Raw genomic sequence first — 21434 nt, forward strand, 5'->3', positions numbered from 1 at the left:
CTCTTTTAAGCACTAAATGCAAGTATGCATAGCAAGGACTTATTATCATTCACCCACTAAAATGATATTTGAAAGATAGCAACTGTGACCAAGCACCATGACTCAACTGATTAATCCTCCACCTCTAAGTGCCAGGTTCTTGTCCCAGCTGCCCCACTTCCCATCCAGCTCCCTGCTTGTGGCCTGGGAAAGCAACAAAGGATATCCCAAAGCCTTGGGACCCTGCACCCACATGGAGGACCCTGAAAAAGCTCCTTCATCCTGCCTTCAGATGGGTTTAACTTCAGCTGTTGTGGCCATTTGGAGAGTGAATCAGCAAATGGAAGATATTTTTTTCCTATCTCCTCTCCATAAATCTGTCTTTACAATAAAAATAAATACATCTTTAAAAAAAAAGAATAAAAAGAAAAGCCACAACTGGCGTTATATATGTTAACACTAATTCTTATTAAAGTTATTAATTTTTCTCAGGCAGCTCTTTATTTGAACCTGCCATAACTCAAAGGATGGGGCAGCCTGATAACCCCATAGCCCCAGTGTCCTCAGCACCCGTGCCAGGATAGAATTAAGGAAAGAACAGGACTGTCAAACAATTTAGACAGAAAGGAAAAAGAAGAGCAAGTAAGTGACAACACTAGCATGAACGGAGGAGCAAGGCCAGGACCACAGGTGAGGCCAAGGAGGCTGCAGGAAGGGGAGGAGGCTCTCCAGTCGGGCTGTGGGAATGCTGGCTCCCCGGCAGGAGGAGGAACGGCTCTGAGTTAGCTTCTACTGCCAGGAAAAGATGCTCTGCCCACTGCCAGGCTCCGGGGATGCCCAGCACTCCTTCACAGTCTGGGTTTTCTAATGGCGTGAATGTGGATGCCTATTTTGAGTTTAAATCCTTTCGATTTAATTGATGGCATTTGTACCTCAATAACAAAAAAGAGCAGATTTTGCTAATGATGTGAGCCATCCACCAGCAGCTTTTTGAAATATGAGTCAGCTTCGGCTTCCCACGCTTGTGATCTTACGTCCTATTATTAGCAGTATATTCTTCAGTCATATCATGAAACTAACCAAAATGCAGAAAGGACCAAAAGCAAAACAAAACAAAGGAATAACATGAACACGCAGCAAAACTCTTTTCCATCCACAAGTAAGAATTCAGCCGACTACGCTTGGTGGCTTTGCAGTTTTCTTGAGTTATTTTGATCTAGCTGTTTACCAGTGACTGAAAAAGAAAGAAACCATTTAATTGTCCCTACTTTTGTAGTTTTTGGTGCGTAGTTTTTATTTTCCCTCTTATCAGTGCTCTTCTTTTACTTTTTATAATCTCTTGTTGGAGGATTTGCTCACTGAAAATGTACGCTTTGGGTTGGAAAGGAATATTTAGAAATCCCTGCCCTAAGAAAAAAAAAAAAGCAAGTGGGAGTGGAAATTTGAAAGAGGACCGCCTAATTCAGCCCTGAAACCAGCGTGAGAGGCTGTGTGTGTGTGTGTGTGTGTGTGTGTGTGTAAAATGTGCTTTTCAGAGTGCAGAGAGGTTGATGGGAATGTTTGATTAGCGCCTCTGAGAAGAAAAGGTGCTTGGACCTCTTCCTGCTTCTTCTTTAGCATAATTTGGATGGGATTTGTGATGCAGAACAGCTTAAGGGGAAAAGGACATCCATTCTGTATGGTGGGAAATTACTGAAAAAAAAAAACATTGCTTTCTTCAAACAAGGTATGTCTGATGAATTACTGTGCTATGTAGAACATTTCTTTCCATTCATGATTATAAAAACATTAAAATGTGTTTGTCATTGGGGAAGCGACAAGATATGCCTTTCCCCTGGTACTCAGCATATACAAATTTCAGTTTCAAGAGAATTGGAATGGGACCGTGGTAATTGACGTTCTTGTAAGCAACTGGTAATTGATGTATTTATTAATTACAAATTGCCCTAAGATATTCCTGGTAGAGCAAGATTTTACTGCTTTTGTAAACCAATTTCATTCTGATTAGAATAAGTTGCAAAGTCTAACATTTTGTAGGAATTTAAAGCCATAAAGTCTCTGTATTATCTTGTGTGGTTTTTTTTTAAACAACTCTGTTTCCCAACCGGAATATAGTAATCATAGAGCAACTTTTCATTAAAAAAAAAAAAAGTATCTAGCCGTGTGAAAAATGGCACACCAAGGCTGAACTTTCGGTGAAATTACTTAGCATGGAGACTGACTTCTTTTTATCAGCCTGTGGCAGTGGAATGTGGCTAATTGTGCAACCCCAGGTCTTGTTTACACTTAGCAGTGTTTTATGAGGCTTTGGCTACTGATAAGCCCAAGGAGAGGCTGGCATTCAGCCTATCTCCCTGCCTCAACACTGCAGGGGCAGGCAGGCTATGGAGTGAGTCCCTTAGAACTATGATTTGTGTCAAACCAATACAAACGTGAAAAAAAAAAAAAAACCCATGCTGAGCGCTCAGGCTTCCCTGGGCAGAATAGGACAGAATAACTGGACACGACAGTTTGTCCTAGAAAACCCACACAGCATCTTTGCTATCCCCAAATAAAAGTGTGGAATTCAACAGTTTCTTTGGGTTTATTGTAAAAAGAAAACCAAGCATACTTGGCTAGCAAACTTGCTCAAAAAGATGTGTGTGCTGAGAAAATAGCATCTGGCCATTACGTGGGGTTGTAACAAATTTGGAAGTTGTGGTGGTAAAGTTCTGAAGTTGTTTTTTCCCTCTGTCTCTTGAAAGATGAAAACACCCTGCGGCAAGGGTAGGATCAAATGCCGTTTGTAATCTTTTTCTCGTGTGTATGTATGCGTGTGTGTGTGTGTGTGTGTGTGTGTAAGCTCTCACTTATTGAATTAAAATACCTGCTTTCATTAAATAGGTTTAGACAGGGAATTACAAGCCTACAAGGACTGATCTGTAACTGCAGTATGCCGGCTTCCTGGACTACATCGAAGTGTATCATACGCGTCACCCCTGAAAGGGGGGATGCCTTAGGAGCTTCGGAACTACTTCACATCAGTCCAGAAACAACATCTATGAATACCACTTAGAAAATCTAATGATCTTTTCCATCAAGTTACTGAACACAGGAAGGATAGTTTCTAAGGAAAATATATCAGGGCAGAATGGTTTTAAACTAGCAAAATGAGAATTAAAAAAAAAAAAAAAAAAGCTGGTACAGTTCCTGTCTGTGATTGCAGAGTGTGTGAGATATTGGGGAGCCCAGTGTGCTAAGCCAGGAACCCCAAACTGCAACAGCTGCCCTGCCGCCCTCTGGCTGTGTGATCTTGGGAAAGGTGTGGGATATTGTCTACTTTTGGTTACCCCCTCTGGAAAACAGAAGCAATGCCTGTGTATGCTCCCTTCCAGGGGGCCAGGAGGCTTAAGGTTAATTCACACCTTCAAAAAGGTTTGAAAGGTGAAAACTTCTATAAAAACGTAACATTGTTCTCCACAGCTACTTGCAGAAAGATCATACTAGAAGTCCATCCTTTCCCCTCCAGGATGTTTGAGCTGCTTCTCTCCTCAGTCTCTCGGAGAGGTGTTATCCAGGGGCCCAGCTGCATGAATCTATCACTAGAAGGACATTGAACCCCCTAGACAGCTATTGTCTATCTCTGTGCCCCCATGTAAGATGGGCAAAAGTTAAACAACAACCTCATCTCTAAGTCTCCTCCTGCCCGTCCCCTGTCCTGGTCCTAATCCTATGGTTCTGTTCATCAGGACCTAGCCAATGGCCAATTACATTGCTGAAATTCTGGATTTAGAACACGGAGGTCTACTACAGACTAAGTATCTTTGAGTACTCATGTTTGTCTCACTAGAGACTTATTAGATACCAAAATGAAGTTAAACGTCCATTAAGACATACATAGAAATATATTAAAAGATCTCCATAGTGTACTGGAGGACAAGACAGTCCAAGTTGTGTCACCTTCAGTTCTCTGGGGGTGTTTCTCTGACCATCTATGGAACATCAACTGAGTTGAAAGTCCATCATGTGAGGCTAAGGTCAAATAGCCCTCCAACAGCATGGGTCTTATTGAAGTTGCTCTGCCATTCTGTACATGTATTCACTTTAGATAGTTACAATTTTCCTATCTATAAATCGGTCTACTCATAGAGTTATGGCAAAGAGATCTGTCCAGGCCTAGATCACTTCCAGAGTCCAAATGTTAGCCAACCTTTGCCTTATTTTGTGACTGGCATACAGAAATGAGATCCATTGGGAAATCAATCGCTTGAAATCATCTTCAAGCTTTTAGAATTAGTTTATAGGATGCAGCAGGCAAATTGACTTATAGTGTTACATGACAGTAAGGTAACTTTTAGAAATCATCTGTTATCTTTTCATCAATAGCATCCAAACTCATCTGTCTATCAGCAAACAATAGACAAGAGAGGCAATTGCTGTGATGGTTGTAATTGGAGAAACTCCAAAGGGCCCCTTCTTGTTGCCTTCAGATAGGTCTCCTGTGGGCTGCAGAAGAGAGGGAGCTTCCAGCTCCCTGAATGTAGTTGAGCAGGGTGAGTGAGAGAGACTGAGCAAGGACGGCAGTGCTCATAGGACTGGGCGATCAGAGTGACACAGAGCAACCTCTGTGCCTGCGGAAGAGCAGCCAAGACAGGGGCAGGAGCCCGGGACACTTTAGGTGAGGCATCAGAAGTGACTTTTAGAAGGCCACGGTTATTCAAATTCTAATTTAAAAGAACACACATACACACCAATGAATCCTTCAGTCTGAGATCATCTAGGTCAGCTCCTGTTTGCATAACCAAAAGTGAAGGGCAGAAAGAGAGAGTCCCACATTCACTACCAAGCAAAGACTATTTCAGCTTTGTTTATTGCATTTCCCTATGGTTAGTTACCTCATGCATAAAACAAACAGTTGTGGAGCCTGGCTTCAGAATTTGTTTTTAATTGGCTAGGAGATTTCTGCTCAGTAGACAGTCAACCTTAAAGAAACCTGAGAGATTTTCATATGCCCAAGCTACCTGAGAAATACAAAGTATAGACATGGGATGAAGCTCTGAGCTGGGCCACCTGTAAACACTATCCATCATGTGGCCATCTGCAAAAGGCAAATTCCCCACACAGCAGAAGCTGCAACTGGGCTGCCATTAATCCACGGCCGCATTCCAGTGCTTATTGCTCTGAGGGACAAAAACCAACTGATGTATTGAGTTCAAAACCCTTTCCTGAGTCAGATCTATAAGTCAGTCTCACCACGTGGGATTACTAGTCAGCAGTAGACTCGGGGACCTTTTTGTGTTTGCATTTCATTGTGGTTCTGATTCTAAAAACCACACGTGTCTTCCTAGTGCATCTTCTGCCGCTAGAAGCTTGAACAAACTTTTTAAAAATATTAGATGTCATCCTTGTCTATTTGATTGGCCAAACTGTCCAACTATCTGGAAGACTTTCGTGAGAAAGAGCTGAGAACTCTGACAAATCTCTGAGGAGAAACCAGAAGTGTAGAATGTCTGCTTCCTAGGCTTCCTGCTTAGTTTAGGCTGCTGTCACAGAGGACTAAAGACAGCATTAAACAGCAACAATGTGTTTCTCTCAGCTACAAGTCCAAGATCAGGTGTCTGATGAGGGCCATCATAGAAGGCCATCTTCTGACTTGACAGAGAGAATAAAAACTCTCTCTGGAAACCCTTTTGGAAGGACAGTCATCCCACCCAGGAGACCTCTAACCTTACGAAGGTGCCATGTGCTGATACCACCCCCTGAAAGATAGGATTTCAATGCAGGAATTTGTGGGGGCACATTCAGTTCATTGCTCTGGGCCCCTGGCTGACTTCAAATTGGATGTCTGTAGCACATTCACATGTGGCCCTGGATCAGTCTTTTCAGGTGGTCTCTACAAAACAGCCATAGATTGGGCACCAAGGTCATGGTGCTAGCAAATGCAGTGTGCAGTGATGGCTGGCTGTCCAGACCACAGCGTATTCTCACTTGGTCCTCTCTGAGGCCGCTTTTGTGGAGGGCACTAATACTAATCATGAATGCTTTGCCCTCACCTCCCCAAAGGCCTACCTCCTGCCATCACCTTAGGGACCAGAATGTCAACACGTAACATTTGGGAGGGAACACAGACATTCAGATCATGGCAGGGTCTTTCTCCCAGAAGGCCAAAATTCATGTTTAGCCTTGGACAGTGCTTTTTGGTTTGTTTGTTTATTTTTTGAGAGAGATTCAACTGGATGCTATGTTTCTGAGACCTAAATTTGCATCTAAATGACCCAAAGCTTGCCAGATGGTAATGATGATGGTGGTGGTAGTGATGGTGATGGTAGAGTTTTGTTGTTATATTGAATGACCACCACACCAACAACAGAAATAATAATTGCTGATATTCCTAGATTCCAGGCACTAAGTGCTTCAGCCCTTTTAATGCTCATTTATTTGATCTTAACAAACATACACGGTGTGAAGTTGCTACCTCCAAACCTACAGACAAAAAAATTGAGACATGGACAAGCTGAGCAACTAACTTGTCTGGGATCACACCATTATTAAGGCATAGAGTTCAGCTTTCCATCTAAGCAGCCTAGCTTTGAGTTCACATTCTCAACCTACTGGGCAACAAGTTCTCACCAGTGCCGTTTTTTCCATTACTGCAGCCAATTCATCTCCACCATCTCCGAAAACACAGCTTGCAAATCAAGGCAAGTTACTAAAAACACTACAAGCAGTCTTCAAAAAAATTTATAGAGATTCTAGAATTTTTTGTGTTGAAATTATCTTGTGTATGATTTCCACTTTATGGAAGCTAGTCATATTCCTTTTGCAAGTAGAGGTGCCTTAGGAGTGGTGACAGAGGCTGAAAACTCACTGGGGAAGATATGTTGGGAAATGGGAGATTGGTAGTATTTCTGTTATTCTTGGACAACCTCCTGATTTCATGAATGCTTTTCAGATGGGGCAGGAGCACCAGGAAGGACAACCTCCCCCATCCTCAGCCCCCTGGGAGGGGCATCTTCCCCAGGGGCTCTTATCCTTTCTGTGGGGTTCAGGGAGCAGCTCCTCCCGGTCAGCTTCCCTTAGACTCAGAGGACTCCTGGCAATCACCTTCCCTGGTGAGGGTCCCTGCACCAACAAAACACTAGTAAAAATGTTTCAAATTCCTTCACCGAGTTAGAGAGAGGCTAAAATGCTGTGCGAACATGTGGTAAAAATTCATAAAAACTGCCCTGCAGGCTATAATGAGAAGAGGCTCACTTTCTGCATTCTTTCTTCTCAAATTCAAAAAGAAAAAAAAAAATCTGTTCCTCCAGGGGGATCCTATGTATAGTTTCCAAGGGATCAGGTCCCTGGCATCTTAATGCTAAGTGAATTCCCTCCTCTGGGTCTCTTTGTGTCCCAGACACAGAAAACATGTTCTGGACATAAAGGCACAAGTCAACTTGCCCAGACTGGCTTTGCTTGTACAATACGGTAAGCAACTCTGGGCTCCAGCAGGTGAAAGGAGTTATGGGAGACAGAACAGCATTCAGCGACAGCCACCACAAACATTTATTGGGCCACCCCCTGTGTGCCACCTATAATTCTACATGCTTGGGCACAATCGCTCCCCCTTTTGCTAAAACAGACAATCCAGGGTACACATCAACAATTGTACCCTCCTCCCCCCACTCCACTCCCAGTCATGGGTCACTCATTCCTGTGTATGCGGTCGGACTTCAAAATGACTGTCAAAGTTTAATGCTTCATGTCCCACCTCCAGGCTGGCTTTCTGCAGTGGGGAAGGGCACATGACTGAATTCTCCCTTTCTCTGTCTTGTACCTTTGTCTCTCTTCTGCTTGACTGCTAACAGCAGTTTCCTCTTTGCCAGGGTGACGTGGGTACAAGGAAGCATGGTAGAAGGGACAGAGAGGCCTGGCAAGACTGGCACACTGTGGCTGTGTTGGGCTCATTTCACTCATTCCTATTGGGCACTTACATGGGCCTTTCACTAAGAACCCTTTCCCCGTGATTCCCTGGATGCCATGGGATAAATCTTCCCTGCCTGAGGGCTTACAGTTCCTGCTGCCATCAGAACAAGTGGTCATCTATGTCCAGTGGCTCTATGCTGGTCTGTTCAGCCTCAGATCTGATACCCGCTGGGGCAGAACTCACACGTGTTAGCTTGCTTGACACAGACTCCTCTCCTCAGCTGTGCAGCACACAATCATGAGTCAGACACTAGTCCTCTGTGCCCCCAAGCCCAAGGGATGCCACCTCCCAGTAACTTCATAAAGGGTTACCAGGCATCCAAGTTGGCTTCCAAGTGAAGCAATGGAGAACAAAAACTCCCAGACAGTTTGAAAGGAGGTAAAGGATGAGAGAAAAAGCTAGAGATCAACCACCAATGATTTCTTTTCAAAGAGTTGCTAACATTTTTCTTTCTGCTCCCAAAAAGCAGATGGGGAGTTGGTGGTCTTTCTACTTTAGGCAATAGCAAAAGCTCAAGGAGACCACATGAACAGGAGCTTGCACTGGCAACCTTGAGGCTAAGACAAAGGATCATCCCATTTAACCAAGTCAATTATAATCTACTCCAATGTTTATTTAGATGGGCGTGTTATGCCTGATTAAACTTAAAAATATACCTGTTGCATCATTTTAGTCTAAATAACATTTGTGAGGGAAAGAAAACTGTGTGGTTGAGACCCAGATATGACTCTAAAATCTCTTGACTTTAGAACCAAGACAGATTTGTTACCCAGTGTAGGTATTTTACAGTGGTTGTCTTAACTGTTGTCAACCAAGTACTTCCAAAAGTTTAGGATAGAAACATCAAGGTAAAAAGAAAGATCCAACTGTCCTACAGAAGGTGGGGTGTGTGGTATGAGGTAGTAGGTATGGTTATATGTTTGAGATTGGGATAGAATTTTAATTCTGCAACACATTCATTCTACAACTTTAGACAGTTTACTCAAGATTTCTAATCCTCCATTTTACATTGAGAAATAGTATAGCTTACAGGATAGGATCAGCATGGTGATTGGATAAGATGACATATACAATTTGTAGTATATAGTAAGCATTCAATAAATGGTAGGTTTTTTTTTTTACTTATTCATTTGAGAGAGAGCACGAAAGAGGGAGAGAGTGAAAGAGAACAAAGAGAGACAGTTTGACAGATACATTCCTCCCCAGATGCACACGATGGCCATGACTGGGATCCAAGAGTCAGAACTCAATCCAGGTCTCTAACATAGATGGCAGAAACCCAATCACTTGACCTGTCATTGCTACTTTGCAGGATCTGCATTAGCTGGAAGGAATTGGGAATGAGAGGCAGATATCTAACCCTGGCACTCCAATATGGGATCCAGGTATCCTAACTGCAGCCTTGTACTACCGGACCCATGCCTGCCCTCGTGGTTCTTAGTGGAGTGGACTCTACAGTGCTGGACATTTCCAGTAAGCAGAGCAAAGGGGCCAGCACCATCTTGGGTAATGGGTTATTCTGTTACTGGACCAAAATTGTCAGGAGGGAACTCACAGAGTGCTGAGGGAACCTGCAGAGCTGCTGATGAGCTCAGGTGGGGCCCTTGAAGCCGGATGGCACTCTTGGGAGCATTTGGTCTCCTGCTTTGAAATGACTGTTTCTGCTGGTCCCCGGTGATTTCCGGGATTGAATCACCCACAGCCCTCAATTCCAGCGCTGTGGTCACTGCCCTCCTCCACACCCTCCATGCTTCCCCTCAAGCCTCTGGCTGCTGGGATTCAAGAATGTGCTCTGACCTAGGCCTGTCTCTCAACAGCTTGGGGACAGCTGAGAGGAACCTGTCATCTGAGAGGAACCCATTCTTTACTGGGAGACTGATGGGGAGGTGGAGAGCTTACAGACATGCCTTCTGCTTCCTTCTCATCTCAGCCGCAAAGTAGGGGCAGACTCAGAACTGAAGGCAGGGACCCCAAGATCAGGGGCTGGGGATCCGTCAGGGATCCCCAGGTGAATGACCCCAAAGCTCAGCTCATGTATGTGCATAGTAGGCAATCCCCTTGTAACCACAAACCTCAAAGGCCAAAGGGAGAGCGTGCAAGGAGGCAGGGCTGATTCACACTGGCCCACACCAAAGGCCAAGCAGCTTCAGATGAGAAACCTTCTTCTGAATTCCCCCAGGCTCTCTCAAAGCACACTCAGTTTCCATAGGAACCTAAAGGAGCACCCCTAGCCCACCTCATCCTTTTCAAGGTCCTCCCCTTCCTCTAGATTTACTGCTATTTGTGCCCTTCTCTTACCCAGGGTAAATAGCTCCTGGAGTGAATGCTCCAGCACTGATTTGGGGGCATGCTGCAAACTAGTATTTTTTCCCACTGGCAATAGAAGACCTAAACTACCACTTCAGAAATGTAATTACTGTTTGCAGGCTCACAAGAAATCACTATTGGTGGAAGCCTTTGTGGATGTGGTAAGCATTACCATATGTCAGGTTCTTAATGAGGTACAAAATGATGGCTTGAAACACACGCACCAAAAAAGGCTTTCCCTTTCTGGTCTTCTGGCGTGTAGAACTGTGCCACATGGAGCTGCGAACCTAATGGCATTGGCAGATACCAGCCATTGGATGCACAGCTGAGCTCCTGAACGCCCTCGAGTGGATACCTTTGCATTTGGATTTTTCTGATTATATGTAGTGATCAAAAATGATCCTAAAGGAATAAGCTTAAGAAGTTTGTATTCTGGCCATCAAAAAAAATCTATAGACATATGTATAGGATGTTCTTAAGTTACAATATCAGTAAGCCTAAGTACCCCGAGGAAAAATGCTATTCTCATCAGTTTGTCAATGCTGGCACCATTGGCATGCCAAGCAGGCTAATTCCTGTCATGGGGCTGGTCTGAGCAAAGCAGCAGGTTTGGCAGTAGTCCTGGCATCTAGCTTACTGCATGCTGGCACATCCACACTCCCCCTGCCCAAGCTGTGACTGCCCCCAATGTCTCTAAATACCATCAAATGTCCTCTGGTTGTGAATTTCTGTCATCAACAAGTGAGACGGCTCCATGGTGACATCCTAACAGCCTCAAGGTCACCCATTGTCATTTGTCATCCCCACAGTATCCCAGATCTTCTTGGTAACTGCCCAACCTCCCAGGATTCCATGCCACACCCTTTCCCAAAGTGTGGCTTCAGAGTGAGTCAGCCTCTCTAGGGACCCCTGATTTGATGCCACCAGAAGACAACCACATGTGTTCTTTTTAGTTTAACTGTTTTCATGGTATTACTCATCATTTTAGAGAAAAAGGACCAAATTAAAACAACAAACATGGATAGGGCTTTAATCAAAGTTGAAGGAACAGGAAGTATCTCAAGTTGGCTGGAGGGAAAGGACCCAGCAACATCTTTCTCGTGCACAGGAGACTCGGTCCAGCTGGAGGTGCTTCACACTGCAAATGGGACCTGGGAAGCGGCCAGGAATGAAGGCGTGGGCCACCCTGCTTCATCTAGGGCCATGCACTTCATCTTTTTCTGTCTCTTTCCACCCTTGTCTTGTAGATCTTATTCAGGTCCCCACACAGCCTGTAGGTTGGTACTCGCAGTTTTCAAAACTCAAGAGTCCCAAGACTAAAATCCCAACAAGATCTCCACAGGCCTAGGCTACCTTTTCTTGTCAGATCAAAGGCTCTGGTCAGGTGAAGTACTTTCCTTTCAGCAAGTATCCTCGCTGCATCTGGCCACAGTGGCTGAGCTGTTCGCTCTAGAGATCTTGGGAGAGTGAAGTTAGAGAGATGACCAGACTTTGAGAAGCAGAGAGCACTATATAAATGAAGAGTGGAATTTTTATTTTCTATGAATAGCAGCTGATGATCATGGAAGAGTTTGCAATGTCTGTCCTGTAGGAATTTAGTGTAGCAAAGAGAACACAAGAGTAAGATGGATAAATGCCAGCTGTGTGACCTTGGACAAATCACTTCACTACTCTGAATTCCTTACCTCCCCAAGGACCACTCAACTGGTGAGGTTGCTGCTGACACTGGTGTAAGCCTCTGTTGTTTTCTATGTATGGATAAGCACTTCTGAGTTTGGCAGCGGTTAGGAATCATCTTGTGACTGTAAGTCAAATGCAAGGGCCATTTCTCATTGCACATAACAGATCACTAGTGGTGGACCCAGCCTCCAGGTATAAGACATCAAGGCAGCAACTCTATTTCTCTATGACTCGCTTGACTGTCCATCTTCTTCTGAAATAGTGTGTCTCCAAATGGCTGCCAGCAGACCTGGAACACTGACTCCCTCATCTGTTTCCAAGAGAGATGATCCCTTCCCTGAGCCTTCGCATCCTTCCTTTGTGTCTCTCTGCTGCAACTGAGAATATAACAAACCTGAAGAATTGGTCACAATCTCCTGAATAGGGTACTGTGTTGGTGGGCCCAGACCTGAGGCCCTGCTTTATGCAGTCACCACTGAGGGCAATTGCTAACCAGCCTCACCTCAGAATTAGGATCCATTCTAGGAGTTGGAGTGGAGCAGCTTCCACTATGAGCATGGCTACATGTACTGCCTTCACCATCTCTGGGTTTTCCCAGGAAGAAACAAAGGTGAGAATGGAGACTGAGTGTAGGCAGTCAGCAATGCCCACTCCATGCAGGCAGTTCAGAGAACATCTTCAAGTGGCCTGTGCATCCCCAGGAGCCAACATATAAAAGCATAATTTCTCCTGCCCTTCTTACCTTTTTGGCATGTTATTACAATAAAATGAGAGAAAAATAAGAATTTGAGAGAAAAGAAAAATCAGGAAAGAAAGCACAAGTGGCTTTCCTTTATGGCTCTGTTTCTGCTTCAGACTCCTGGGGGATGAGGAGTGACTTCAAGGAGACCAGTGCTGTCATGGTTGCAGCCTGGCAGAATGTGGTCTGTATGAAGCCACATGCACAGATCAAGACTCCCCACCCCCCACCTTATGAAGGACCCAGCCAGTGCCAATCTACTTTTCAAATCTGCAGCAGATCAACCCTTGAACACTGACAAGTGGCTAAGGCAGAGACAGAGACATTTTTCATTGCAGTGTGGCCGCTGCCCTTTGAGCCTGTCTGTCCTTATGGAATTTCTGGCATTTTAGAAACACAGCCCTAGCCTCCCATTGCTGCTAAATGCTTCCAGATGTCCACCTCTTGGACGAAATACAGTTGGGTGCTCCCCCATCCAGCATCACAGATTAAACACCAACAACATTAACTCAATCCTACACATACATCACGGCAGGATTTTTCCAAGTGAGTGGCTCAAGGAAGCCCCCATGGGGCTTAATAAACATGATGAATGCAAAAATAATTCTGAAGTCATCCATGGCTCCCTATTGCCTGAAGGACCAATTGCACATTCTTTAGCCATGGTGGTCACAGCCAACACGTCCCCTGCCTTCCTCTCTAACAGCCCAATTCCTCTCCCAGTCCCTGAAGCTTCTCATCCCTGTGTCCTGTTCTTTCCTCTCCACGCACTGTTTTCCAACCTGCTGGTTAAATTAATTCAAAGCCATTCTAGTCTCCAAGACCCAGGTGTATCTGCCTGGTCACTCTTTTTGACTTCATAAAAGTTGCAACAGCAGAGAGTCTCAATCCTGACTACACAGTTGTATCTCCTGGAGAGTTCTAAAACAATATTGATACCAACTCAGACAAACTTAATCAGAATGTGAATGAGGCAAGTACACTTGTTTATTGTGAAACAGAAATGATCAGAGGAGAAACGAAGGGTCTCTGGTTCGGGAATGCCTGGTACTAAGCCAGTGTTCCTAATCCCTGCAGGCCTCCAATATTTTACCTTTAAGGCAAGAAGTAAACAAATTTGTCAGATTGTTGAGAAGGCTAGACGAGTTAACATGTTACTAATACTTAGTACATATTCAAGAAACACTAATTACAGTGAATGGATATCAATCCTCTATCTAGAAGATGCTGGTTGGACCCGCATTTTCTTCCTTTGCCTAGCACAAGGTACATGCAAAATGTATTTAAATGATTAATGGATGCAAGAAGGAAGATGAACTTTGACATGAGGAAGTTGAAGTAATAGAGGAAATGGCCCATGAACTGAAGCTTGAATGATGCACAACCTTGTGCTAGGCAGGTGGAGGATGGTAACATTCAGGGGAAAACAGTAATACGAGCATGAGCCAAGGATAGGATGTGCAAAGTGTTGAGCAAACACCAAAGGCCCAGGGATGCTGCTCCAGAGGAGAGGATCATGGGGAAGGATGAAATGCAATGGTGTTAGAAGGTTGCTAAGCTATGTCATCGTGCAAAGCATTGATAATGATGCCTCACTGAGGAATCTGGACTTCACTTGGTAGAGAATGAGTGATTGTGGAGAATTCTGAGCAGGTGAATGCACAGGCCGGCTGCACTGTGGGAAGTGAATCCTTTCCAAACAGAGGGAAGAAATGGCTTAGGAAGCTGTGGCAGCTTCCTATTTGAAATTCACACTGTCTACATTTAGTCTTCCTATAGCTCACATCTTACAATAGTCTCTGACCTCCAACTGGCTTATGCTCATCAAATCACCACTATATACATCAACACAGAAGAGATAGTAGTGGTAATAGAATTACTACCTAGGTGTCCCTGCTAAGCTGCAGAGTTTTTTTTCATAGTCTTATATTTTTTCACACTTCATTCATTTCTGATTTATAAACATATGTGCACAGGATAGAAATATAAATAGAACAAGATGGAAAGATTTCCTTGTGTCTTTGATGACCACTTACCTGATTCCCTCTCCCATATCAGGTATTGGTTTCCCAGCGAGTCTTCTAGGCATTAAGCATACGTATTCTCTTCATCTTTTTTTTAAATTGAGATCTAATTGATATCTTTTCAATTGTACATATGGAAGCTCAGAGCCTGGTTCATTCCATTTGGGCTCCCAATAGCCATGGCTGGGTTAGGCTAAAGACGGGAGCCAGGAACTTAATCCATGTTTCCCACAAGGTTGTCAGGGGCCCAACAACGTCAGCTGTCACCTGTTGCACTCTAGAGTCTGCATTAGCTAGAATCAGGCCTTGGACATTGGACTTAAACTCAGTTCCTCCCACATGGGACCTAAATGTTTGAAATGATGAGTAATTTGGCCTCTGATGTATAAATTTTAGACATTCTGATAGACAGCCTAGGAATAGTGTTTTTTGGGTTTTTTTTTTTTTGGTTTTCTTTTTGTTTTCTAATCCGAACAAGACACAATCTTCAGATCATCACATACACTTCAGGGAATAAAAGGCCAGAAAGACCAGGAGTCATAAAACCTGGACAGCCTTTGCCTTGAATATAACTCATCCTACTCCAGACCTCAACATTCTCTATCTTTAAAATGGGAATTATGGGGCTAACATTGTGGTACAGAGGGTTAAGGTACCACCTGCACTACCAGAATCCCATATGGAACCCAGTTTGAGTTCTGACTGCCCCACTTCCAATCCAGCTCCCTGCTAATGCAATCGGGAAAGCAGTAGAAGATGGCCCAAAAACTTGGGCTCCTTACACCCATGTAGGAGATCCAGATGAGCTGTTGAGCTCCTGGCTTTGGCCAGACCCTGGCCAGTGTAGCCCTCTGGGGGTGGCGTGAACCAGTGGGTAGAAGATATTGCCCCTTTCTGTCACTCTGCCTTTCAAACAAGAAAATCATTTTTTTAGCATAGGAATTATGATGCATGCCCCTGTTCCTGAAAAAGTTACTATGAAGAACCAGGTCATATTTACTCCATTTTTTTTTCAGTAAATATGTTGCTGCACTCATTATTAGAAGCCCTACTGCAGGATCTAGAAACTGAGCAGTGAACAAAATACAGAGACAGCTCACACTCTAGGAACATACATGAAGCTACCCTATGTAACAATAAAGAACCCCATCAGTATGATGGGATTTCATTATTTATTTATCACCAGTGTATTCTTTGCTAACTCTGGGCAACAAGCAAGCTGACTAAATTGGCTGTACTTATCTACTTGCACAAGTGTATATATTTATTTCACAACCAGGCTTTATTGCCTCACCAGAATTGCATATTCAGAAGTCTTGATGTTAACATCTCACGGCACGGTCCATAGATTTGCGGATCGGAATCACGCTCTGTGGAAGTCCCTATTGTTTGGTTTTTGTTAGAACCCTGGTGAGCCCAGGACCTTCCAAGGCACTCTACCGCTCTGTGACTTTGAACTGTCTGCAGGGACTACTTAACCTTGCTGGTGGCAGGGCTCATGCCCAGCCTCCAGAATGCTGAGAGATTTGAATTGATTCATACTCACATTTCCATTTTAAGTGTATGAGTAAGTGAACCAAACAAAAACTGGCTTACCAGCCCACGACTGGACATACCATGGTGTGGGAATATGAATGCCAGCTACAGGTCACACAGCAGTGGACATCAGGGGACGGGGAGCACAGGAAATAGAACAGTGGGAAACATCTGCCTGGAGAAGAGGAGTGTTTTGTTACCACCATTTAAAATTGTTAATGCAGAAGGATAATAAAAACCAGGCCATTTTAGGCCTTTGGATCCTCTATAGCATTCTCTATTTTTGCCTGTGCCCAAACCAGGCCCCTCCCACCTATTCTCATGTTCATTCTAATCCTACTCGCTGCCTCTACCATGGTAACTATATTTTAGCCTTTGGTTGTTTATCTGTTCAATAGAAATCATAGAGCTTCCCATGCTCACAAGACAATGCAGAGATTACAGTATTTGCTCAACTACTGGTAGCAAAGCAAACCTCTGAGGGGCTCTGCACAGGATCCAGAGAAGAGGGGAAAACCCTGACAGGTGGCTCAACAGCATTCCCATAACATTTGCGCCTTCCAACCTCCCAGCTCTGCAGGATGAGGTCACCTCACTTCCAACCTCAGGCCCCATTTCTACATGTACGCAGCGTGCTCCTTCTGGACTAGACTGCCTGCTATCGCCTCTCCGAGGATTGTTTTTATTCCTGTGACAAACAAGTTCTTTGGTCCTCAGAAATGTCTAACCCTTTGACAAATCTCCCACTACCAACACCTATTGGATTAGAATCGCTTATAACAAGATTCCCAGGTGATTAAGATTTCTGAAATTCTGCTCCAGCCTGCTGCCTCTCCAGTCTGGCTGCACTCTGGAACTTCCTGAGGAGTTTTAAAAACAGAATGCCCAGACCTGCAGCCCACTGCCAACAGAGCCACAGTCAGTTGGTCTGGGGTGCAGCCTAGGCACCCTGTGTGTTAAACCTCTTGGTCTGAGAACCATGCCTTTCTTTTTTTCTTTATCTTTTTTTTTTTTTTAGTATATATATAATCTTTAGATAGTTGATGAGGGAAAAAAGGGTCAAGGGTTATAGGAAAATGGGTAAGACCATTGTTTTCACATTTATGTGCATGTGTATCTGTAGTAAGGAGGAAGACAAAGGGAGAAGCCCCACCCAACCTCCCACCCCATCCCTGGGTCCCTGACATGGGGTATGCTCCAAGGGCACTGCTCAAGAGGTTTCTATAGTTCCACAGTTCTGAATTGCTGCCAATCTCGCCATTCCAAGCATGATGAAATCTCTCTAGAATCCACGGACTGACATAGTCCACCTTAGGGTCTTCTGTTGTGGTACCAGGTTCCTCCGCAGGCTCCCATGGACCGCCATTTCCTCCATGTGCACTTGAATATATTGTCTACTGTTCCATCTGAGCCTCAGAGGAGGCTCAGCTCCAACACATGCACTCCGTGGTCAGACCATGGAACCTGCAGTTCTCTTCATGAATGGGGTTCTGGGATGAGCAGTTCAGTTGGAGGGATCCTCAAAGAAGCTTCGTCTGAGGTGATCCCGGATTTGATTCTTGTGCATGAACACTGGTACACGGACTGGCACAGTCCGTCGCCTCAGTCAGCTTATGCCTATACCGGTGGCTGCAGTTGCTGGAACCATGCCTTTCTAAGCTTCCCCAACCACCTTCAGCTTCCTCTCATGCTTCCCTGGGGGGCAGATAACGGGGTAATCTGCTCCTCTGCCCATGTGTGTTTTCCCACTTCACTTAAACTGTCTTATGAGTAAGAACTCTTTTGTAACTTGGTTTTTATTGCCTCCTTTCTAACAAAACATAATCACAGAGAGGAGTGTCATAAATATTTACTGAACAAGGAGATATTGCTTTGTAATATAAAAATGCTCCCACAATGCCATAAGTGGGGCTTTCATCATAATTTGAGGACCAGAGAGATATGGCCTCAAAACCATGGTGGCATTTCCTCCTTCACTCTAGGATTGAATCTCGTAAAACTTTGGAGGGTAGAAAGAATTGCAGGATGGTGGCTACTTGACGGTAGATGCGCTGGGCATCGGTGAGCCTGGTCACAGCCGTCTCCCCGAGCTATGGTAGAAAGGTGTGGCACACTTAAGTCCCATTCAGCACTCAGGGCTGAAATATGATTTTGTGACTGCTTCCTTCTCTCCAGGGTGCCACTGGGAGCTTTATGGGACCCATTGTTCTCACTATGAAGGCATCTGTTATTGAAATGTTCCTTGGTAAGTACTTTTATGTGTGTATCTGGATACTCTGAACATTTTCCTAAGGTCCTAAAAATTCAGCCAAAGAACAGTTTTAAAACAAAACAGAGCATATTAATACCACAGTGCATCTTTTTATGATAAACTTAGTAGAGAGCAGTTTAAGTGAGAATGTTAAATATAAGATCATATTCAGAATGCATGCATATATATTAATGAAAGAAATGCATGCCTTATGCATATGGATCTCCACATTATATATTATACACAAGCATATTTGCATACACATCTTTGCAACCAGTGAATATTTTAAAGAAATCATATTTGCACATTTTTAATATAGGGATCTTCTTGTATTTTTAATTTCTTTTTTTTCTTTTTAAAGATCTATCCCTGACAAGGCTTTTCCTGTACACTTTTCTTTTTAATATGTTGTGTGCATTTGAAAGGCAGAATGATTGAGAGACAGAGAGAAACCGATCTTTCTTTTGCTGGTTCACTCCCCAGTTGGCAGCAACAGCCAGGGCTGCACCAGGCCAAAGATGGCAACCAGGAACTCAGTCTGACTCTGCAACACGGGTGGTAGGATCAGACTCGTTTCCTGCTTTCCCAAGTGTATTAGCAGGGCCATGTATCATTAGCAGAGAACCTGAGCCTTGAACCAGTGCTCCTAAGGGAAGTAGCAGCTTCACCACACTGCACCACAGCCCCAGCCCCTGTCTGTACAGTTAACAACCTGTATTTTTAAGAGTTGAAACCCTTCAAACCAATCTGTGATGACCAAAGAGAATGCAGTGTTGGACAAGTCTTCCTAGGAGCTGCAAGCTCACTGTAAGAGGGAGAGTGCTTATAGCCTTCGGCCAAGCCCCAGGGTAGTCTGAGAACCCGACTCCAGCATGGGAGGCCCCTTGGGTCATGGAGAAAACAGTTGCCACAGAAGGGCATGAATCCTTTCAGAGTCTGCCTTTGGTGTGCCAAGGTGCTGTAACCAAACACCCACGCCACAAAACTCAGTTCTCTCCCAGGGTTGCAGACCGGAAGCGCCCAGAGCTGGGAGGGAAGCATCTGCTTCCTGCCACCCGCTCCTTCCCATGGTCTGCTGGACTCTCTGGAGGTGACGGGCATGTAGAGGCTTTGCTCTACCTCTGCCTTCCTTTTTCCTGGCCTCCTCCCTGGGGGTGTGTCTCCGCGTCTCTTCTTTCCATGATATCAGTCACACTGGATTAGGGGCCCTACCCTCCTCCAACATGACCTCACCTAACAACCAATTACCCCTGCAGGGAGCCTATTTCCAAAAGGGCTATGGCTTTAACCTATGAACTTGCAGGTGGAGGGACAATAATAGAAAAGTCCCTTGGTAGAATGAGAAATGTTCAAGTCTGTCCAGAGGGAGGCTCCAGGGCAGAACCCAGGACCAGAAAGGAAAAATGTCACACAGCAGCAAGAAGACACGGCAGGGGGGACGAGAGGGGAGGGCGGGTCTCAGCAGGACTGGAGGAGCACTGGACTGTGAGTCAGAACAGGCTGAGATTCTAATCCTGACATACCTTCCTCTTGCTCGAAGGGCCTTCTACTAGTCACACTACTGAGCACGGCTCTGCCTAATCCGCGAACCTCGCAGGTGATCCGCCCTCACCCAGGGCTCTCAGGGGCACTGTCCCTGGACCCTGTCAGGGGGTCATGAGAAGCTCTGAGAAGGGAAGCAGAGTACCTGGGGCCAGGAGTGCTCCCCTCACCATGACCTCTGTCCTCGGGTCTCAGGTCAAGCAGCCTACCCCCACCCCCTGCCCCTCGCGGGTACTTGGCAGGCCTGGTTTGTTTTTAGTAAACAAGACAGGGAGTGGCAGAAGAAGGACAAAACCCCGGATAGCACCTTGCTCTCTTAGCAGGTTGCTTCCCTCCTCTGATCATAGGTTAGTAGGTCTCTCGGGTAAAAAATGGATAAAAAAAAAAAAGCAAGGGGTGAAGAATAGGAAGTATTTCGTAACACAAAAAAGTAAGCCCACACTCCACATTCTGCCACATTCCCCAGCATCACAGAACCAAAAAGGAGAAGGTTTTCGTCTCCTGTCCTTCTGCGAAATTCTTCCTCCCAGCTCCTCATTCAAATACCAAGAAATGCAAGATGAAAGGGAGATTGCTACACCTCAGCACAACAAAAGCCATGCAAGACAAGCTCACAGCTAACCTCTTACTCAAGAGTAAAAACTAAAAGCTTCCATGTAGTCCTAGAAATCCCAGCCAGAGCAATTAGGAAAGGAAAAGACAGAGGCCAGCAGTTAGTCTGGGGCTTAAGATGCCGGACTCCTGTATCAGAGGCCCCAGGTTCAAGTCCTAAGAAGGAAATCATGCTATTTGCAACATGAATGAAACTGGATGGTGTATGATCTCATTTATACACAAAATCTAGAAAAAGTTAGCCAGCATTGCAGTACAGTAGGTTAAGCCCATGATAGTAGCATGCCATCTGAGAACATGAGTTCAAGTCTCAGACGCTCAGCTTCCAATCCCTGCTTAATGCCAGGGTCTGGATGGTGAGGGGAGGGGCGGTGCTTGGTCAGTTCTAAGAGGATTTTGCTCTGGGCATCTAATGCAGAGCAGAGTGGCTACAGTTCATAGTACTCTGTTATTCAAAGTTTGCTGAAACTAGATCTGAACAGTTCTCACCATAGCAAGTCCGTGAGTGATGGATGTGTCAATCCACTGGAAACACTCGTTTCATAGTGTGTGTGTGAACATACAAACAGGTACACACATACTGAACCTGGCAATGAACTTCTCTTTCCCTACATCACTGCCCATCCCCTTGCCTTCAAACATGCTGCTTCCTTTTCTGGAATGCCCTTTCTTTCCCTCAAAAACGCTACTGGCTCTCTAGGAAACTTCCCACTGCAACCCTGGACCAAGCTATCCCTGGTTCTCAGTGCCCCACATCTATTCTCATTATAGGCTCATCATGTTTGACTCATCGCTGTCTTGCTCCCCTGGAGTAGT

At 44.8% G+C, this 21434-nt stretch overlaps 1 protein-coding gene across 1 annotated transcript in view; it reads left to right on the forward strand.

The window, feature by feature from the left end:
• The first annotated feature begins 1444 nt into the window (after positions 1-1444).
• Positions 1445-21434, forward strand: part of VIT (vitrin) — a 104124-nt gene continuing 84134 nt past the window's right edge. Inside the window, exons 1-2 of the mRNA XM_040993068.1 lie at positions 1445-1705; positions 18389-18458. Coding sequence (XP_040849002.1) covers positions 18407-18458 — 52 coding nt within the window. The 5' untranslated portion in view covers positions 1445-1705; positions 18389-18406. The remainder of the gene's footprint in view (positions 1706-18388; positions 18459-21434) is intronic.

This window comes from Ochotona curzoniae, unplaced genomic scaffold (assembly GCF_017591425.1).
Source record: "Ochotona curzoniae isolate NIBS_2020 unplaced genomic scaffold, NIBS_Ocur_1.0 contig_883, whole genome shotgun sequence".
Lineage (NCBI taxonomy): Eukaryota > Metazoa > Chordata > Mammalia > Lagomorpha > Ochotonidae > Ochotona > Ochotona curzoniae.